At 43.8% G+C, this 16496-nt stretch overlaps 1 protein-coding gene across 1 annotated transcript in view; it reads left to right on the forward strand.

Moving 5' to 3' along the window:
• GLIS3 (GLIS family zinc finger 3) overlaps positions 1-16496 on the forward strand; it is a 544101-nt gene that overhangs the window by 233803 nt on the left and 293802 nt on the right. The window contains exons 4-5 of the mRNA XM_047700417.1: positions 7508-7715; positions 14516-15635. Of these exons, the coding sequence (XP_047556373.1) occupies positions 7508-7715; positions 14516-15635 (1328 nt within the window). The remainder of the gene's footprint in view (positions 1-7507; positions 7716-14515; positions 15636-16496) is intronic.

The raw sequence follows: 16496 nt of genomic DNA on the forward strand, positions 1-16496 counted from the left end.
CTGCAGACAGCCCGGACTTCTCTTCCTTTCGTCCCGGTACACACCATGCCCGAGCCCTTCTGTTTCCATGACTACCATCTCCTTCTTGTTCATGTGCTCATTCTTCCTTCATTTCTAGCTCGTTGTTTTCCAAAGACTGTTTTTGAATATCAGTCTTGGGTGAGCTCACAGGGAAAGGAAAAAAAATATATTGCATATTATTTGCTCCTCTGGGAGTTACATGCGTTTGCATTTTTTTTTAAAAGATTTTATTTATTTGACAGAGAGAAATCACAAGTAGGCAGAGAGGCAGGCAGAGAGAGAGGAGGAAGCAGGCTCCCTGCTGACAGAAAGCCCGACGCGGGGCTTGAACCCAGGACCTGGGACCATGACCTGAGCCGAAGGCAGCGGCCCAACCCACTGAGCCACCCAGGCGCCCCGCGTTTGCATTTTTAAAGGCTCTGAAAGTAAAGGCTCTGTAATATAAAGATGTAGTTTACCTTCAGTGTGTTAGGGTTTCCCAAAGCTGTTTGACTGTGGATCTCTCCATGACCTTGCCTTATGTTTCTGTTGAATACCCTTGGACTTCCTGAAGAACTTTGGGAAATGCCTTTGTGGTTAAAATTATTATTCTTCACGGAACTGTCTGGTACTTGGATTTTTCTCCCGTCTCTGAATGCCTGTTTCTAGGATTCAGTTTCGTGCTTAATCCTACACCAGCCCTTGTCATTATCTGATTGCTCCTAGGTGCGCGTGCTTTGTCTCTACAGATTGTAAGTTCCTTGGAGGCAGGACGCTCTATCAGTATTCCTTACCTCCCACGGGTCTTGTTCAGTTTTGAGCATTTGTAACATTTGCTGAATTGAAATGCTTTACCCCTGAATAGAAAACCAATCATGTCATTCTGATTCTCACCATTTGGTGTTCTTAGCCATTTACCCATGCCTTGATGCATTTCAGAGTATCACTCTACACACTCACATATAGTCATTAAGTTGTCACTACTGTATCTCAGCAGTGAAACGTTACCAATTTGACAAAACACGGCATAGCAAGCTGAGTATGTTTAGTATGCAAGAATTTCTTATTTCTAGTTTTAGGGAGGCATATGAATGAAGGCTGGAGAGAATCTAAGATTAAGGTAGAATGGCAATGAGGAAAAAGGGAGGCTTGAAGCCTGAGGCCTATCTAGAGAAGGACAAGTCTATTGTGTGTTGAGGAGAAGGTCTTAGAAAGGGAAGTGTCAGCCTTTGGTCACTGGTCACTCTGGAGAAAAAAGGTGCTATAGACAATATCAGAAAGTACCAGAAATAAGTGCTTTAAAATAAAATACAATTAAAACTTACAGTGTATTTATTAAGTGCCAAACCACTAAACTATGACTTACGTTAGATCTTTTAACCCTCAAAACAACTCATGAGGTGTGCACTAGTATTAATCCCATTTTAGAGATCAGGACAGTGAGGCACAGAGAGGTTAAGTAACTTGTCTAAGGTCACATGGCCAGTCCATGGTGGAGCTGGGGAGCTCACCCATGCTCATAACTGTTGTGCCTATTTGCACTTTTTTTTTTTCCTTTTCGGTTTTTATACTTTTCTATTTGCATTCAGTGCCCTGATGTGCGGTGACTTACTAACCTACCTCAGCATGAGTCTTAAAACCTTTCCTTAAAATGCATGATCCTGGACTTGCTCCACAGGCTGTTCTTGGGATAATTGGTAATATTTGAATATTTGAATAACAATGGTATATTACATGCCATTATTATGTCCTTACTAAATGTCTTGAATTTGACGATTTTGCTATGGTTTTATGTATTTAGGAGTGAAGGACAGATATCTATGACTTATTCTTTTTTTTTTTTTTAAGATTTTATTTATTTATTTATTTGACAGACAGAGATCACAAGCAGGCAGAGAGGCAGGCAGAGAGAGAGGAGGAAGCAGGCTCCCTGCTGAGCAGAGAGCCCGATGCGGGGCTCGATCCCAGGACCCTGAGATCATGACGTGAGCCGAAGGCAGCGGCTTAACCCACTGAGCCACCCAGGCGCCCCTCTATGACTTATTCTTAAATGGTTCAACAAATTAGTAATAATACAGTAAGCTTATATAGAAGGGATATGGACAGATAAAGAGGTAAATACAATTTATTAATAGACAAAACAGTTTATTGTCCTGTTCTTGCAACTTTTCTATAGTTTTGAAATTTTTTTTTAAATTTTATATATTTATTAGAGAGAGAGAGAGAGGTAGTGAGAGAGAATACAAGCAGCGGGGAGGGGCAGAGGGAGACGTAGACTTCCCACTGAGCAAGGAGCCCAACTCGGGACTCAATCCCAGGAACCAGAGATCATGACCTGAGCCCAAGGCAGACGCTTAACTGACTGAGCCATCCACGTCCCCCTATAGTTTTGCAATGTTTTAAAGTGAAAGGCTGGGAAGGAAACCCAGATCCTTAGAGGTGGTAAGACATTATACAGTTGGTATATGGTGTATTGGTAGTGTATGGTGGTGCATGTCATATTGGTAGTGTATGGTGGTGAGGCATGTACTAATATATACTTACTCTTCTAATCCTCCTTAACAATCCTATGAGTTAGATAGTACTACTGTCCCCATTTTAGGGATAGGACACTGAGGCACAGAGACTTTAAAGACCTTGCCCATTGTCACACAGCCAGTGAGTTGGGGAGGCAGGACTCAGACCCTGATGTGTATTATTATTTCTGTCTCCATAACACCCTGGATTTGTGTTAGGTTGAACCATAGAGAAATTGCTTTTATTTGGTCATGTTTGAACTATAAGGAAAGCCACATCCCGTGATCCACTCTAGCAGCAGGGATCACCTCTTCTTTAAGGAACAGTTGGTTTGGTGTCCATCTTTGTAGCCAGAATAAGGGCTCCATGGGGCCCGAAACTCTGTCCATCTGTCTCCAGGAACTCCTTGGCTTATGGTTGGCCTTTGGTAAGTATCAGTTGAATGAACAGTAACAGCCAAAGAAACTGTGATTAGTTCTCCCAAACTCCCTCCCATGTATATGCCATTTCTGTCCCCCCCCCCCCATATCCGTGTCATTTTTAGAGGAACCAGCGGATAACCACAAACCCTTCTGAGGGATGTAGCCTCAGCAGGGGTAACTGCGACACAAACAACTGTTTGACTTCAAGAGAACACTTTTAACTAATGAAGATGTTAATTAAAAACATGCCCCTGCTAGGATGACCTCTCAGTTCAGAAACTCAGAAAGGCACTGCATTTGTACTCCCCACCAGCGTGCAGTGATCTTGGCTGGAATCTACGTAGTACTCAGAAGGCCATCTACTCGGATCCTGGTTTGAGCAGTAAACACATTTTTAAAAAACATCATGCAGCCTCTAAAAATAAGCGGTATTTCAAAACGAAAACCTGCACATAAGTAGTTGGCACATCTGGTAGACAGAAAAGCTGTATGGTTTGTTTTCAGGGAATGACAAGCCAAGGAACATTCAAACTTGGCCAGTTGAAAACTTTTCTTCTATCTGTGGTGACACCTGGTTTTAAAAAAAGTTGGCTTGAGCCTTGAAGCAGAGAGAATATTGGAAGCGTGTAGAGAATTAAATAGCATCATTTACTATCTTGTTTTGTGCAAAGAATTATAAGGAACTGTTTTCTTCTTCAGGAAAGAGAGTGGAACAAAAAAGCAGTGAGGGCATGAGCAATGTTAGTAAGAGTCCCGACAATAACATCTGACATCTGTTGAGTACCTAGTACATGGTAGAAGGTGTGCTCTAGAGTCCTTCATGTGTCCAATGAATATGAGATGCACAGTAATTTTAAGTGGCAGTGTTATTTTTACTCCCACTTTACAGGTGGGAAGGCATACAGATGCTTCAGTAATTGCTGGAGTCACAGGACCAGCACGGGTGCCGGGGGGCAGCCCCAAGACAGGCCATCTCCAGGGCCCAGAGCCCAGACCCCAGACCCCAGAGCACAGCGTGGTTCCGAGCAGTCTGGTGGTGGCCATTGCATTTGACACTATGAAAACAACATTGGAGTTTGATGGTTGCATTCGGCACCACTGGGTCTTGGTCAAGCTATTCTTTGCCTCCACTTGTGAGACAGATGATGCCATTTTCCAGAACGTTCTCACAGCTGGGCCACAAACATTACTTGTTTCCCATAAACTTATTGTTCACCCTCGTGCTTCAAGGGTGCCATTTATGATATCTTTCAGAAGCTGTCGTTCCTCTGTGGTTACCGGAGGTTCATGGTGGCCAGTGGATTTGGGATAGGAGGTGGAGGAGCCAAAGCGACCAGGATACTGGGAAAGGGAGGATCAGGGTCTCCGTATTTCAGAGTGGGAAGATCGTCAGAATGTGTGAATCCGGGCTAGAGAGTTACACAGGCAGCCTTGGCCAGCATACAGCTCTCGCCCAGGAAGGTAGGTTTGTAAGGATGTTCCCCATGGAGCTTCATCTTCAGTTCTGATCGAGTTCCAGGTACTGTGGGGGAGCATTAAGGGACTGGCTTAGTTAGAGTTTGTTTTTGAAAACCAGCGCCATTTTAGAAAAACAAACCAGGAGGGTTTCAGTGGAAATAATGTGTGAGTATTTAATATTCATGTACAACTGTCTTTTATTTTCATTCATTCATTAAAATTTTTGTTCATTGAGGTGTCATTGACATGTAACATTCTAATAGTTTCATGTGTGCGACATAGTGATTCACTCTTTATAGGCACTGTGAAATGATTAGCACAGTAAGGCCACAGGCCACTGGTCTCCACACACAGTCACATACATTGTTTTCCTTCTCTTTCTCGTGATGAGGACTTTTCAGATTTACTTCCTTAATAACTTGCAGTATGCAATACTGTATTACTAACTACAGTCACTGTGCTGTCCATTACATGCCCAGGACTTACGTATTTTATAACTGGGAACTGTAGGTCCCCTTGACCGGCCCTCTCCCTGGAGCCACTAATCTGTTCTCTGTGTCCACATTCACTCATTCTGAACTTCATCGGCAGACTTGTGTGTGTACGTGGTATAGGCCCTGGGCTAGGTGCCGAGGAAGCAGAGCTGCCTCAGACAAGGTCTTTGTCTTCAAATATGATAAAACATAAGAGGAGAACGTGGCAGGCATGTAAACCTGAGAGTTCCCTAACGGTGCTGAGGCAGATGTGTTATGAGAGATGGGGGCTTGGGGCACGGACAAAAAGAGGACGTGGTCACATCTGCCCAGCTGGCAGTGGGGGAGGGGCAGCCGAAGAGGAGGTGAACTTTGAGTCAAGAGTGTGAAGATGAAGAGGAGCTCAGTAGTAGGACAAGTTAGGGGAAGGGTGTTCCAGGCAGAGAGGAGAGCATGAACAAGATAAGGGTTAAGTGAAAAGTTTCAACAATCATACTTGTATTTAATGATTCTAAGGTGTGCATATTTCCACGTCAAAATATCTCTGAAATCTTGATACCATGCACTAGGTTCATCAGCCGTGCGTGTTCTTACCGGCACATAAGAGAATACCAGGCCTTACAATATATGGCACCTCGGCTTCGAGGAAAGAAAGTATCAGTGTGCAGCTGGCATTTCTTGGTTGTGCTGTTCCAGCTGTTAGCATGTATTTGTTTTAAAGGCAGATATAAGTACCTTTTTATTGGGAAGGAATTGGGCATTAAATGACAGACGAGTAGATGATACTGAGTTTGACAAACTACCTGACATCTGATGTTGCTTTTCATAGTGTGGCTGGTAGTGATGGAACGTAGGGAGGCGATTCAAGTGTCTCACATATTGGACTAGACTCCAAACCATCACATCACCTCTTTCCAAGGTAGAAAAGGGAGTTTGAAAGGCAAATGGCAGGTAGCTTGTTGGAACTTACAAAGTTACTAAATTTATGATCATTGCGTGAAAACGTGCCCACTACTTTTGGTGTCAAGATGGAGACCTGAAGGTACAGTGTTCTGTGAGTTATGAAAGCAGAGAGACTATCTATGATTGGTCTCTCAAGGCACAAGAAGATGCATCAGATTGAAGGGGCAGAGAGAGGGGTTGAAGGGCAGGTTCTGAAAAAAAAAAAAAGTGTCTGAAAAAAAAAAATCGGAGAGAAATTTCTTTTGGAACTAATGATCTTGGCAAGTACCCAAGGAAGAAACTAAGCATCCAGTACCTAAACTTAAACACACAGGCACCATGAAAATACGCCCTACTAGAATCCATTTCTGCGCTGTCATTGAATCCCTGTGTGGCCTTGGGCAAGTGAATTACCACTGGGATTTCCCAGAGGGCTGGACTGAAAAAGCAGGTTCCTGCCAGCTAAAAACTGCAGCTCTCTCAGCATTTTTGAGATGTGGTTTCATTGATGAGAGCATGGTGATTGCTCTAAGGTCTTGTTTATCCTTTAGTTCTGTGGGCTCTTGGAAGAGAGTGTTACAAAAGATGACAAAGTCATTTTTTTGGCTATTGATTTAATTTCTGGAAAAACAAAATAGGAACTTATGTCCCCTAGGGCTAAGGAAAGTTACTGTGATGATTTTCCACTTACTTTGATCCCAAATATATCAATGAGAAATATGGGGAATTTGATGAGAAAATTTTAGAGTCTAATTTGTTAAAATCTGACATCATATTTATTTTTGTTTGGAATGGGAACACAGTGTACAGTCACTGAGACTTGACCAGGTAGTTTGCAAAAAATGTTTGAGAAAGGACATCCATGTGAAAAGAATGTCTAGAATGATTCAACCAGTATTATTACTATTATTTTTTTATAAATGAGTCATGGCCGTGTTTGACTTTCTCCTCTATGCTTTTCACTTCTCCGTAATGACACAGATTTTTGTGGGTTTCTTTTTTTTTCTTTCTTCTTTGGGTATATACCACATTTTACTACATTTGAAGATTGTTACTAATGAAATGATAAATCTATGTTGAATTTGGTTACCATGCTGCTTTTAGAATAAGTGTTTTATTTATGGCTCTTTCATCCTGTTTTTTTTTTTTTTAATTGGGTCTATGTCCAATGACAGTGTACTGGGATGAAGAGGACATATCAAGATTGAAGATTGAAAAAACTCAGCCAGACTTTATCCCTTTAAAGAGCCTTTTTGGAAGGCCAGAATTGGAAGGAAGTAAACCAGTTAAATAAGTGTTATTTGGCCATGTCAACTTTCCTTGGTGGGCAATTCAAGGTATTAGCTATTCTAGAAGAAACTTCTAGATATAAGGAATCCCATCTACTTACTACCTTGACTCTTTAGGTAGGGAGATGATAAAATATGATTCTTCATAACTTGTACTTCTACATAGAAGGAGCAAAATGTAAGCACATTTTGTATGAATGGTGATTATCAAAGGGTTTTTATTGTAGCAATGGCTTTTTCATTGGAAATACAGAAAGCTTTGGGTATCACTAACATTAAAAATGAAGAAAAAGGTGATCCAAGGACTGTCTTGAAAGAGGAGTCCTGATAGAATTGGGCTCATGTGTGTATTTACTGATTTCTGATGTAAGGGACATGAAAGCTAACCTGATTCATTTGTTTTTAGGGGCTCTTGGCTTTGGGCCTCAGTGCAAGTCCATTGGAAAAGGCAGCTGCCACAATCTAGTGGTCACCAGCAGTCCCATGATGGTTCAGCGACTGGGACCCAGTTCACCTCCAGCAAGCCAGGTCTCTACAGCATGCCACCAGATCAGTCCTAGCTTACAGAGGGCAATGAATGCTGCCAGCCTGCATATACCTCCTTCAGATACCAGGTCTCATGTTACTTTTTTTTTCTCCCTTCCTGTGGTATAATCACACCCCACATGTGTTTTCCCTTCTCTTCCTGAACACAAGCATACACAACGCACACCACACACACGTACACACACACACACACACACACACACACACACACACACCTGCTCCAGCAACTCTTTCAATTTGAGATTTGTAGGGTAACGTGTATAAAAATAAAGTATGTGTCATTATATCCTCTTAATTGGGAAGAATGACTTCCTCCCAGCTGTCTTGTAGTGTGAGTGTAGTCAATGCCCGGTTTGAGACTTTTGGGACTTTGTGACAAAAGCCCAGTGTGTAAACGTGGCACTTTGGTGAGGCTGGAGAATTGTGATGGGCCACGTACATCTCTTACCTGCTCATTTTCTAGGGTAGGGCTGCAGTGTCCCCAGGCTGCTTTACCATCTGTTTTGTCTGTCCATCTATCCACCTGGATATCTATTAAGTACCTACTGTCTGCACAATATAATAGTTGAAGTTTAGGGAGATGGTAGAAAAAGTAAAGAGAGAACTCACGAATTTCGAGACTTCATGATGTGTCTGGGAAGACACACTTTCATGCATGAGTTACATAGCATTTCAACATAATGTCTGATTAGGTGCCAGAATAAGGGGGTCCAATAAATGCTGTGTGTCATTCCGTATGGGAGAGAATTGAATGGGAAAGGGAAATCACCCTTTCAGACACATTTTTATATCTCTCAAGGTTGATATTATAGGGGACATAAAACCAAAACACTGTGCAATGTGTAAGGTCCATTTCCATGTTTGAAATGAATTATTTCATCTTATAAGTAGCCTTCTTGGGGAAACAGTTTTTACCTCTTAGTCCTGCCTCTGCTCTAGCTATGAATTTGCAAAGGAATCGGACTCTATGGGCTTCTGCTTCCTCTTCTTGGAGGCTGGAATCTGCTGAGGTGTCTCACAGTTGTGGGGTCCTGTGTCTTCTCCTGACCGTTCTCCTCTTCCTCCTGTATCCTTTTCCTTCTTGTATCTCTGCCCTGTCCTCCCAACCACTACTTGAGACTCAGAAATCAGAAAGCATCCTGGATCCTTTTTTTTTTTTTCAATGCCAGTTTTTTCATGAGATGGAAACTTGTTTTTCACCTAAGAATTTTTGTGATGGAAGCTGCTGCTGTCATTTTCCCATTGATGATTATGCCTTGAGGGACTCCTCAGACTTGCTGAGTGTTGCATGTAAAATTAACTGTACTCGGGTGGTAGGTGTCATTGGAAAGCCTTCAGCTTCCTGTCTGTGGCAAGTCCAGCCCATGCCTTGAAGGCAGAGAGTCATAATTAACGGAGAAAGTGGCGGGAGGCAGGGCGTGCGCTGCCCCAGCCACGTGCCTTATACAATTCCTTTCATGGGTCGGCCAGAGAAGGGTCATTATCTCAGTGTTTTCTGGCATATTTGATTCCTTGCATAATTTTATATCCTTAAAGGACAGCATCTTAAAGATGCACTGACATGTGTTGTTGTTTTTTTTTTTTTAAAGATTTTATTTATTTATTTGACAGAGAAAGATCACAAGTAGACGGAGAGGCAGGCAGAGAGAGAGAGAGAGGGAAGCAGGCTCCCCGCTGAGCAGAGAGCCCGATGCGGGACTCGATCCCAGGACCCCGAGATCATGACCTGAGCCGAAGGCAGCGGCTTAACCCACTGAGCCACCCAGGCGCCCCCTGACATGTGTTTTTGACTGTGTATTCTTTGAGTCCTCCTATGGAAATAATTCTTTGGCAGGATGAGCAAAGAAACAGGACTTGGGAGGTCGGGTGGCTTGGTGAAGTATGGAAATTACCTTTAGCAATCTGGGAAGGTTGCATTTATTTGTGATCCTTAAATTGGTTTGTGTGTTCCATCAGGAGAAAGAAGGGTAGGAGGCAATAGTTCAGCTTAAGGGCATTTTGCTGTCTAAAGATAAAGAGAAGACAGAGAGAGGAATCATCTCTGTGTGTTTTCCACTGGAGACACGCCAGAGGAAGTGGCTTGGGAGGGGGCATGCGCTGTACGCTGTGAGTGATGGCTGTCCTCTAGAAAGCTGTAAGATTTATTGTTTTTTCCTGGTTATCTATGTACTTGTTATTCATTGTAGAAAATATGGAAAGTATGGAAGAGCACGCGGTAGTGGATGGTCGTCACCCTGAACGCTACCATCCATAGGCAACCGGGTGACCGATTTGGATACATTCCCTTCCCGTTACACACAAATGCATTCACAATAAGCACAGGTATTCCTTTTCACCAAATTGACCTATAATTACTGACATCGTGTTATAATTACCACTTTTTTTTAGTTCATAAAAACACCTTCTTCTGTAGTGAAAACCTTCTTCAGTATAGTATAATGGCTTCTTCCTGCCCCAGATTCCATTTTATTAAAAAACACCTATAATTTTTATTTTAAAAATTTAATTTTAAAAATTGCATTTGGAGTTGTCCAGTTGTGTGGCTTTTGCTCTGTATTCCAAATTGCACTGTAGCAAAGATCTCCCCACTGATACACTCACCAGTTGTCTGACAGTTCCTGTTTCCTTACTACATACTAGGAACTAGAATGATACCTTTTGGCAATTTTGATGTACAAATTGTTACTTTATCTTAATTTGAGTTTTCTTAATTATTGATAATATTGAGTAGTCTCCATAGATTTACTGTTTGTATTTCTTCTTTTGACGTCCTTTGTCTCCTAAAGTGCTCACTTTGGAAGAAGCACTCTTCTGTAGCTTCACTGGGTCCTGTTTAATGCGGTGATGCACTGATGCTGTAGGTTTGCCCTTATTAGTTTCCCAGCCATTTCTGACTAGCCCCATTTGATGACACATGCAGACTATACCTTACCTTCTTGAAGATCCAGAAGCCATTCTTGATTTAGGCATTGCCAAAACTCTGTAATACAGAGGCCATGGTATGTATGGACCCTCTAGTGACAAGTACTGATAGGATAACATCACACAGTGGTTTCACATACCATACAGTAGAAGTTGGGCAATGGAAGAGATTGGACGCCACTGGCACAGGTTTTGTAGGTTTGGCCATCCTGGTGCTTTCACATACATTGTGATTCAACCTCTTAGGATCTAATATTCATAAACCAGCTGCAGATATTACCTCTGTTTTATAGATGATGGACCAAGGCAAATGCTTTGCCTAGTGTCACTTAGCTTGTCATTTACAAAGTGCAGCCATCAATCTAATAATGTCATTCTGGATCTCAAAAGACACCACATTTTTCTCTCCTAAACCAGACATTCTTAGAGGTGATTTCTGGTGGTAGACTTTCTTAGGGTTTCCTTTTGGGTTGGAGTAGGCCTGCAAAGCTCAGAGGAGGCCAAGGGGGCTGAGAATGGCCTCTGGGCCCTCTGGAAGTTCTAATGCTTTACAAAGTCGTGCTGTCTTCAGATGCAGTGCTACCTCTGGGGGATTTGCCCCTGCACAGAGATGAGAACTTGCAGATAGCCTAGGACTAGTCTTTCCTGTCACATAGATAATACATATTCTCTTGAGGATCAGTTTGAGGAATTCCACCTGATCCATAAGTGAGTATTTCTTTTGAACTTGGCATTGAACCAAGCAATCAGGCTTGGTCATCATGTCCCTCATGGCGCCATGAGAGTCACTGAGATCTTGCCTCACCAGTCACCTTATCCTGTTTCCCGGACAGTGTAGGAGTTTTTCATATTGGTTGTGTTTGGTTTGAGCTATATCTCTCTCCTTTGCTATAGATCCAAATTAACCAGTCACTAGAAATAACATCCTTGGGAGCAGATGAACATAAGGAAATGGAGATAGTCTTGTCTGTTTGTCCGTCTCTTTCCCAGAGGCCTGGCATGTGCAGCATCAGGGGCTGTAGGAGAGAGTCGCTGGGAACTTTTAAGTCATTCAGCACATTGTCAACAGAGAGAGAGTAGAAAACATGGGTTCTAAGCACAGCTTGTGTGACTTCAGTCTGTTAAACAGGTGGAGCATTACGGATCACATTTGGGGTATGATGCAGGGAGAACAACACAGGACCTATGGGGATCTAGCGAGGTGACGGCCTGTCCAGGGTGTGTGTGTGTCGGGGGGGTGTCAGTGGGGGGAAGTCACAGAACCTCAGTTCTGTTCTCTGTAGAGGTATTTTAAAAATCGACTTTCCTCACCTCACTGTGTGTATCGCTGTGTCAAATGCGATCACGTGTATGGAAAATGCCTTGTAAGCTACAAATGATGGCTGTTTGTCATTATATTGATTATTCACCTTCACTTAATAAACAATTTTTGGAAACTTATTATATTTCTCATACTCTGGTGGGTACCATGGAGATAAAAACAATCTCTTCTGTTGAAGGGCTTTGAATTTCTCTCAGGAAGATCACACAGATGTCAGCAGTGCGCTGCATTTGAGGCACAGTACTGACAGTACACACCTGCTTTGGAAAGAGGACGCTTCTGAGACCTGGTGTATGTGGGGAAGGTTTCAGTGATTAGAACTTCGAAAGATGGAAAGTTGGGGGTCATAGCACACGAGGGAGATCGTGGCTGGGCAAAGGCCATTTGTTGGAAGTTATGGTCGTGTTAGATGTTTGAGAGTTCTCTCTTCATATTATTGCTGTCATGAAGAGAAGATAGGATTTGCTTTCTGAAAGTATATGGTAACTGTCTTAGAAGACAGATGTCTGAGGAGTTACGGGGACGTGTCAGTGTGGGGTTATGATCAGATTTAAATCAAGCCATAGTTAGGTGTAATTGGGGAAAAATAAGAAATATCTCTCAACAATAGAACAGATGAACATGTTGCACTCTAGGCTGCCCTCAAACTAAATAATATGATTTCACATGCAGAGTATATGCAGGCGGGTAGAATACTTTCTGCCTGAAATTCACCACTCAAAAATCTGAAATGCTCCAGTATGACAGTGGCCAGGCAGATGTACCATTTGGGAATGTTCTATAAACCTTCTCAACCTCAGGGTGTAAAGCAAAGTCAGTTGTCTTTGCCTCATATATGACACGACTACTGATTTGGCTTGTGTCAGAAAGCAATTCCTAAATCTCCCTGGGGAAGGGACCAAAAGGCCCTTGACATCCAATCGCCAGGAGCCTTCAGCTGAGCTCTGCAGGGACGGCTGCCTGCTGTGGGTGTGCTGGGAAAATAATTGGAAGTATCCACAGGGAATTTAAAAACAGATGGTTCAGAAACCACTTTGGGGCTTACAAAACGACCTCAGCCCTAATATAAGAATGGGGACAGTGACAAATCTGTGTCAAGGGCAACTGGACATAAATTCTTGCTGTGTTTGTCATTGGTAAACATTACTTCACTCGGTGGAAACATCAGATTGGTAACGGTGGTATCTATCCCCTTATACTGTGCATTTGAGAGTTGAGATGTTTTCTGAAATCTTGTGCTTGTAGGAAACAGTGTTCCCGACTTCCATTTTGTGAGAGGGAGTAAGAGGAACGGATGGGACAAGAATGGTTATCTTTTCCCTCCATTCCCTTGCAACAGGTTTCTGCATAACAGCTGGAGGGAGTGAATGAGTTCATTCCCGGGAAGATAGACATTCTGTTTGATATTTTGTTTTGGTTAATTAATTAATTTATTTTTTGGTTGGAAAAAAGATCTCTGTAGAAAGCCAGTGCAGGTACATATGGGTAAACTGGGTTTTTTTGATCCACACCATGTCTGAGTTGGGAAATGGAGCGAATGATAGCTAGCCTTTTTGTGACAGATTTACATCCAAGGGATGTAGCTTTTCCTTTCAGTGATTTTTAAGGCAATGACGTCATAGTAAAGCAAGGTGAGTTTTAAAGTGTTCAGACTACATCATAGGCCATTTTGATGTGCAGGTAAATCTTGGGTATGCAGGTAAATGTGGGACATGCTTTATACAGGGTATGGAGAACAGGAGACAAATCACTGCAAAAGTGAACTCCTGAAAGGGAGAAATCTCTTCTTGGTCCAGAGCTGCTCTGAATCAGTGCAAGAACACGAGGAAAACCCTAGACTAGCAAGTGTAATTAAACCCTGCAATGCCCAAACGTATTATGCCCCATATGCCTTGATCTCAGGCTGTCATTCTCTTCTGTATCATAGCTCTCTTTCGTATGTATTTTTTCCTTTCCTGGGGTGATTTGATGCTATGACTGAGTGCTGACTGAGTTACTATCTTTCAAAGAAATCTTTAGAATTCCTTATCATCAGTGAAATGAAGTTGTGAATTTATTATTGGATCCCCTAGATGACCCTTTGACTTGGAGGATATACTTTTTTTCAAATTAAGCATTGGTTTATGTTTTACTTAACTGAATAGATTTTGCTCAAAGGCTGACGCTCTGTTTAGACTTGTAGCCCCTTCAATGCCTATTCATGATACGTGTATACCATAAGCACTTACTAAATACTTGCTTATTCACTTTGCCATGACGGGCATCGATAATTACTCCCCAGTCTCTAATTCTTCCCCCTCAACATTAAAAAAAGATATTTAAAAATAAAGCAAGGACTATTTATTATCATTAAAGTACTAAGATTATTTATAACAATAGATCTTTTGTTTTATTATTCCAGTGAGCATTAGCCCTATTGTCCCTCTTGGTAAAATGTTATTTACCTGGAACTAAAAGCCTTGGGTTTTATCTTAGCCAAAGAATGTGTGTTTAGCCGAGAATGTAATTAGGGGAAATACTTAAGGGATTGTCAATGCAGTGTTCTTTTAGCTCTTAAGCAATCCATATCCTGCTAAAATGTTTGTCTTTTTTTCTTTCTCCCCCTCCCTCTGGCTGCTGTTCCAGGTCCCTTATTTCTCGTGAGTCTTTAGCGTCCACGACTTTGAGTCTGACAGAAAGTCAGTCAGCCTTGAGTGTGAAGCAAGAGTGGTCTCATGGCTACAGGGCTCTCCCGTCGCTGTCCTCCAGCCACAGCTCCCAGAACGGCATTGATCTAGGGGACCTCATTAGCCTTCCTCCTGGGACAGCCATGTCCAGCAATAGCATCTCTAACTCATTGCCGTCCTACCTTTTCAGCATGGAAACCAGCCATTCTCCTTACCCTAGTCCCCGGCACTCATCGGCCAGGTCCCACTCAGCCCGCTCCAAGAAGAGAGCGCTGTCTTTGTCCCCACTGTCCGATGGCATTGGGATAGACTTCAATACCATCATCCGCACATCGCCCACGTCATTGGTTGCCTACATCAACGGGTCGAGGGCCTCCCCGGCCAACATGTCCCCCCAGCCCGAGGTCTATGGACACTTCCTGGGGGTGCGTGGTAGCTGCATCCCCCAGCCGTGCTCGGTGCCAAGCAGCCAGAAGGGCGTGCGGGTGGCCAGCGGTGGCCTGGCTCTCCCAGCCTACGATGAGGACAGTGTGCTGGAGTATGAGCGCATGCAGCAGCTGGAGCATGGAGGCCTCCAGCCAGGGCTGGTCAACAACATGGTGGTGCAGCACGGCCTGCCCAACCCCGACAGCCAGCCAGGGGGCCTGCTGAAGACGGAGCGCCTGGATGATTTCCCGGGCGGCGCCCTGGATCTGCCCCATGAACCCCCTCTGCCTCCTCTGCCCCCACCTCCCCAGGGCCCGCCGCCCCCCTACCACTCTCACCCCCATCTGCACCACCAGGAGCTGGTAGCCCGTGGCCAGCCGCTGGCCCTTCCCCAGGCTGCCTTGGAGGAAGACGGGGAGATGGAGGACATTGGGGGCAAACACTGCTGTCGCTGGATCGATTGCAGCGCCTTGTACGACCAGCAGGAGGAACTGGTGCGGCACATCGAGAAGGTTCACATAGACCAGCGCAAAGGTGAAGACTTCACTTGCTTCTGGGCCGGCTGTCCTCGAAGGTACAAGCCGTTCAACGCCCGGTATAAACTGCTCATCCACATGCGGGTCCACTCCGGAGAGAAGCCCAACAAGTGCACGGTGAGTCTCCCGCTAACGTTCACAGGCTTCGGCGAGGTGCGTGGCATCTTCCAGACTTGGCCACGAATCAGGGGACATTTTCTTCCTTTATGGGATTTGGATACTAGGGGTTCCAGGTACCCCTGCAATTTGGCTTCTTTTTAGCCGCAGGGTAGGAAAGATTTCTTTAATTTTTGGCGGCAGGGTCCCGCTCCGCTTCTAGATTCCCTTCTGCAAATGTACGCGAGCCATACCGTCAGGGGAGGCTCATCTGCCACACTGTCCAGAATCTTGGAGAATCCACGTGTGCCAGGCGCCAACTTGAAGTTGCTGAAAGGTGCAGGGCCGAGGGACACACTGTGCTCGCAGCAAGTGTGAGCTCTTTTCCAAAGCAAATATTCAGGGATTTTTCCTTCCCTCCAATAACTGGGCAAGTATTGGGTTTGGAGGAGGGACAGTTCTGATATTTGGGAAGGAACTCACACTTAGCAACTTGGCTGGTAAAAATGTTGCTGCATACACCCACACGCTTGTACACCACACACTCTGGGGTTGTAAGACTAGTTAATGATTTACAGGCAGCATAAAAACACCCAGGGGATCCCACAGGGGCAGGATCTCACAGGATCTCACCGAATTTTAAGGAGAGAAAATTTGGTGGGAAAGTTTAAGGAGAATGAACCGAGAGGGGACTGTGCCTTGGGTGTTGAAGGAAGAGGGCAAGGTGTCCCTTTCTCCCCTGCCTCCCCTTTTCACAACATCGATCCTGGAACTTGCCTCTGTTTCTTGGCAAAATTTGCTATTTCTGAATAATAGGGCTGCTAAATGATTTTGCAATCATTTCACACCTAACAGAAACCCTCAGGGTTTACAAGCAGGACA

This window comes from Lutra lutra, chromosome 13, assembly GCF_902655055.1.
Source record: "Lutra lutra chromosome 13, mLutLut1.2, whole genome shotgun sequence".
In the NCBI taxonomy this organism is placed as follows: domain Eukaryota; kingdom Metazoa; phylum Chordata; class Mammalia; order Carnivora; family Mustelidae; genus Lutra; species Lutra lutra.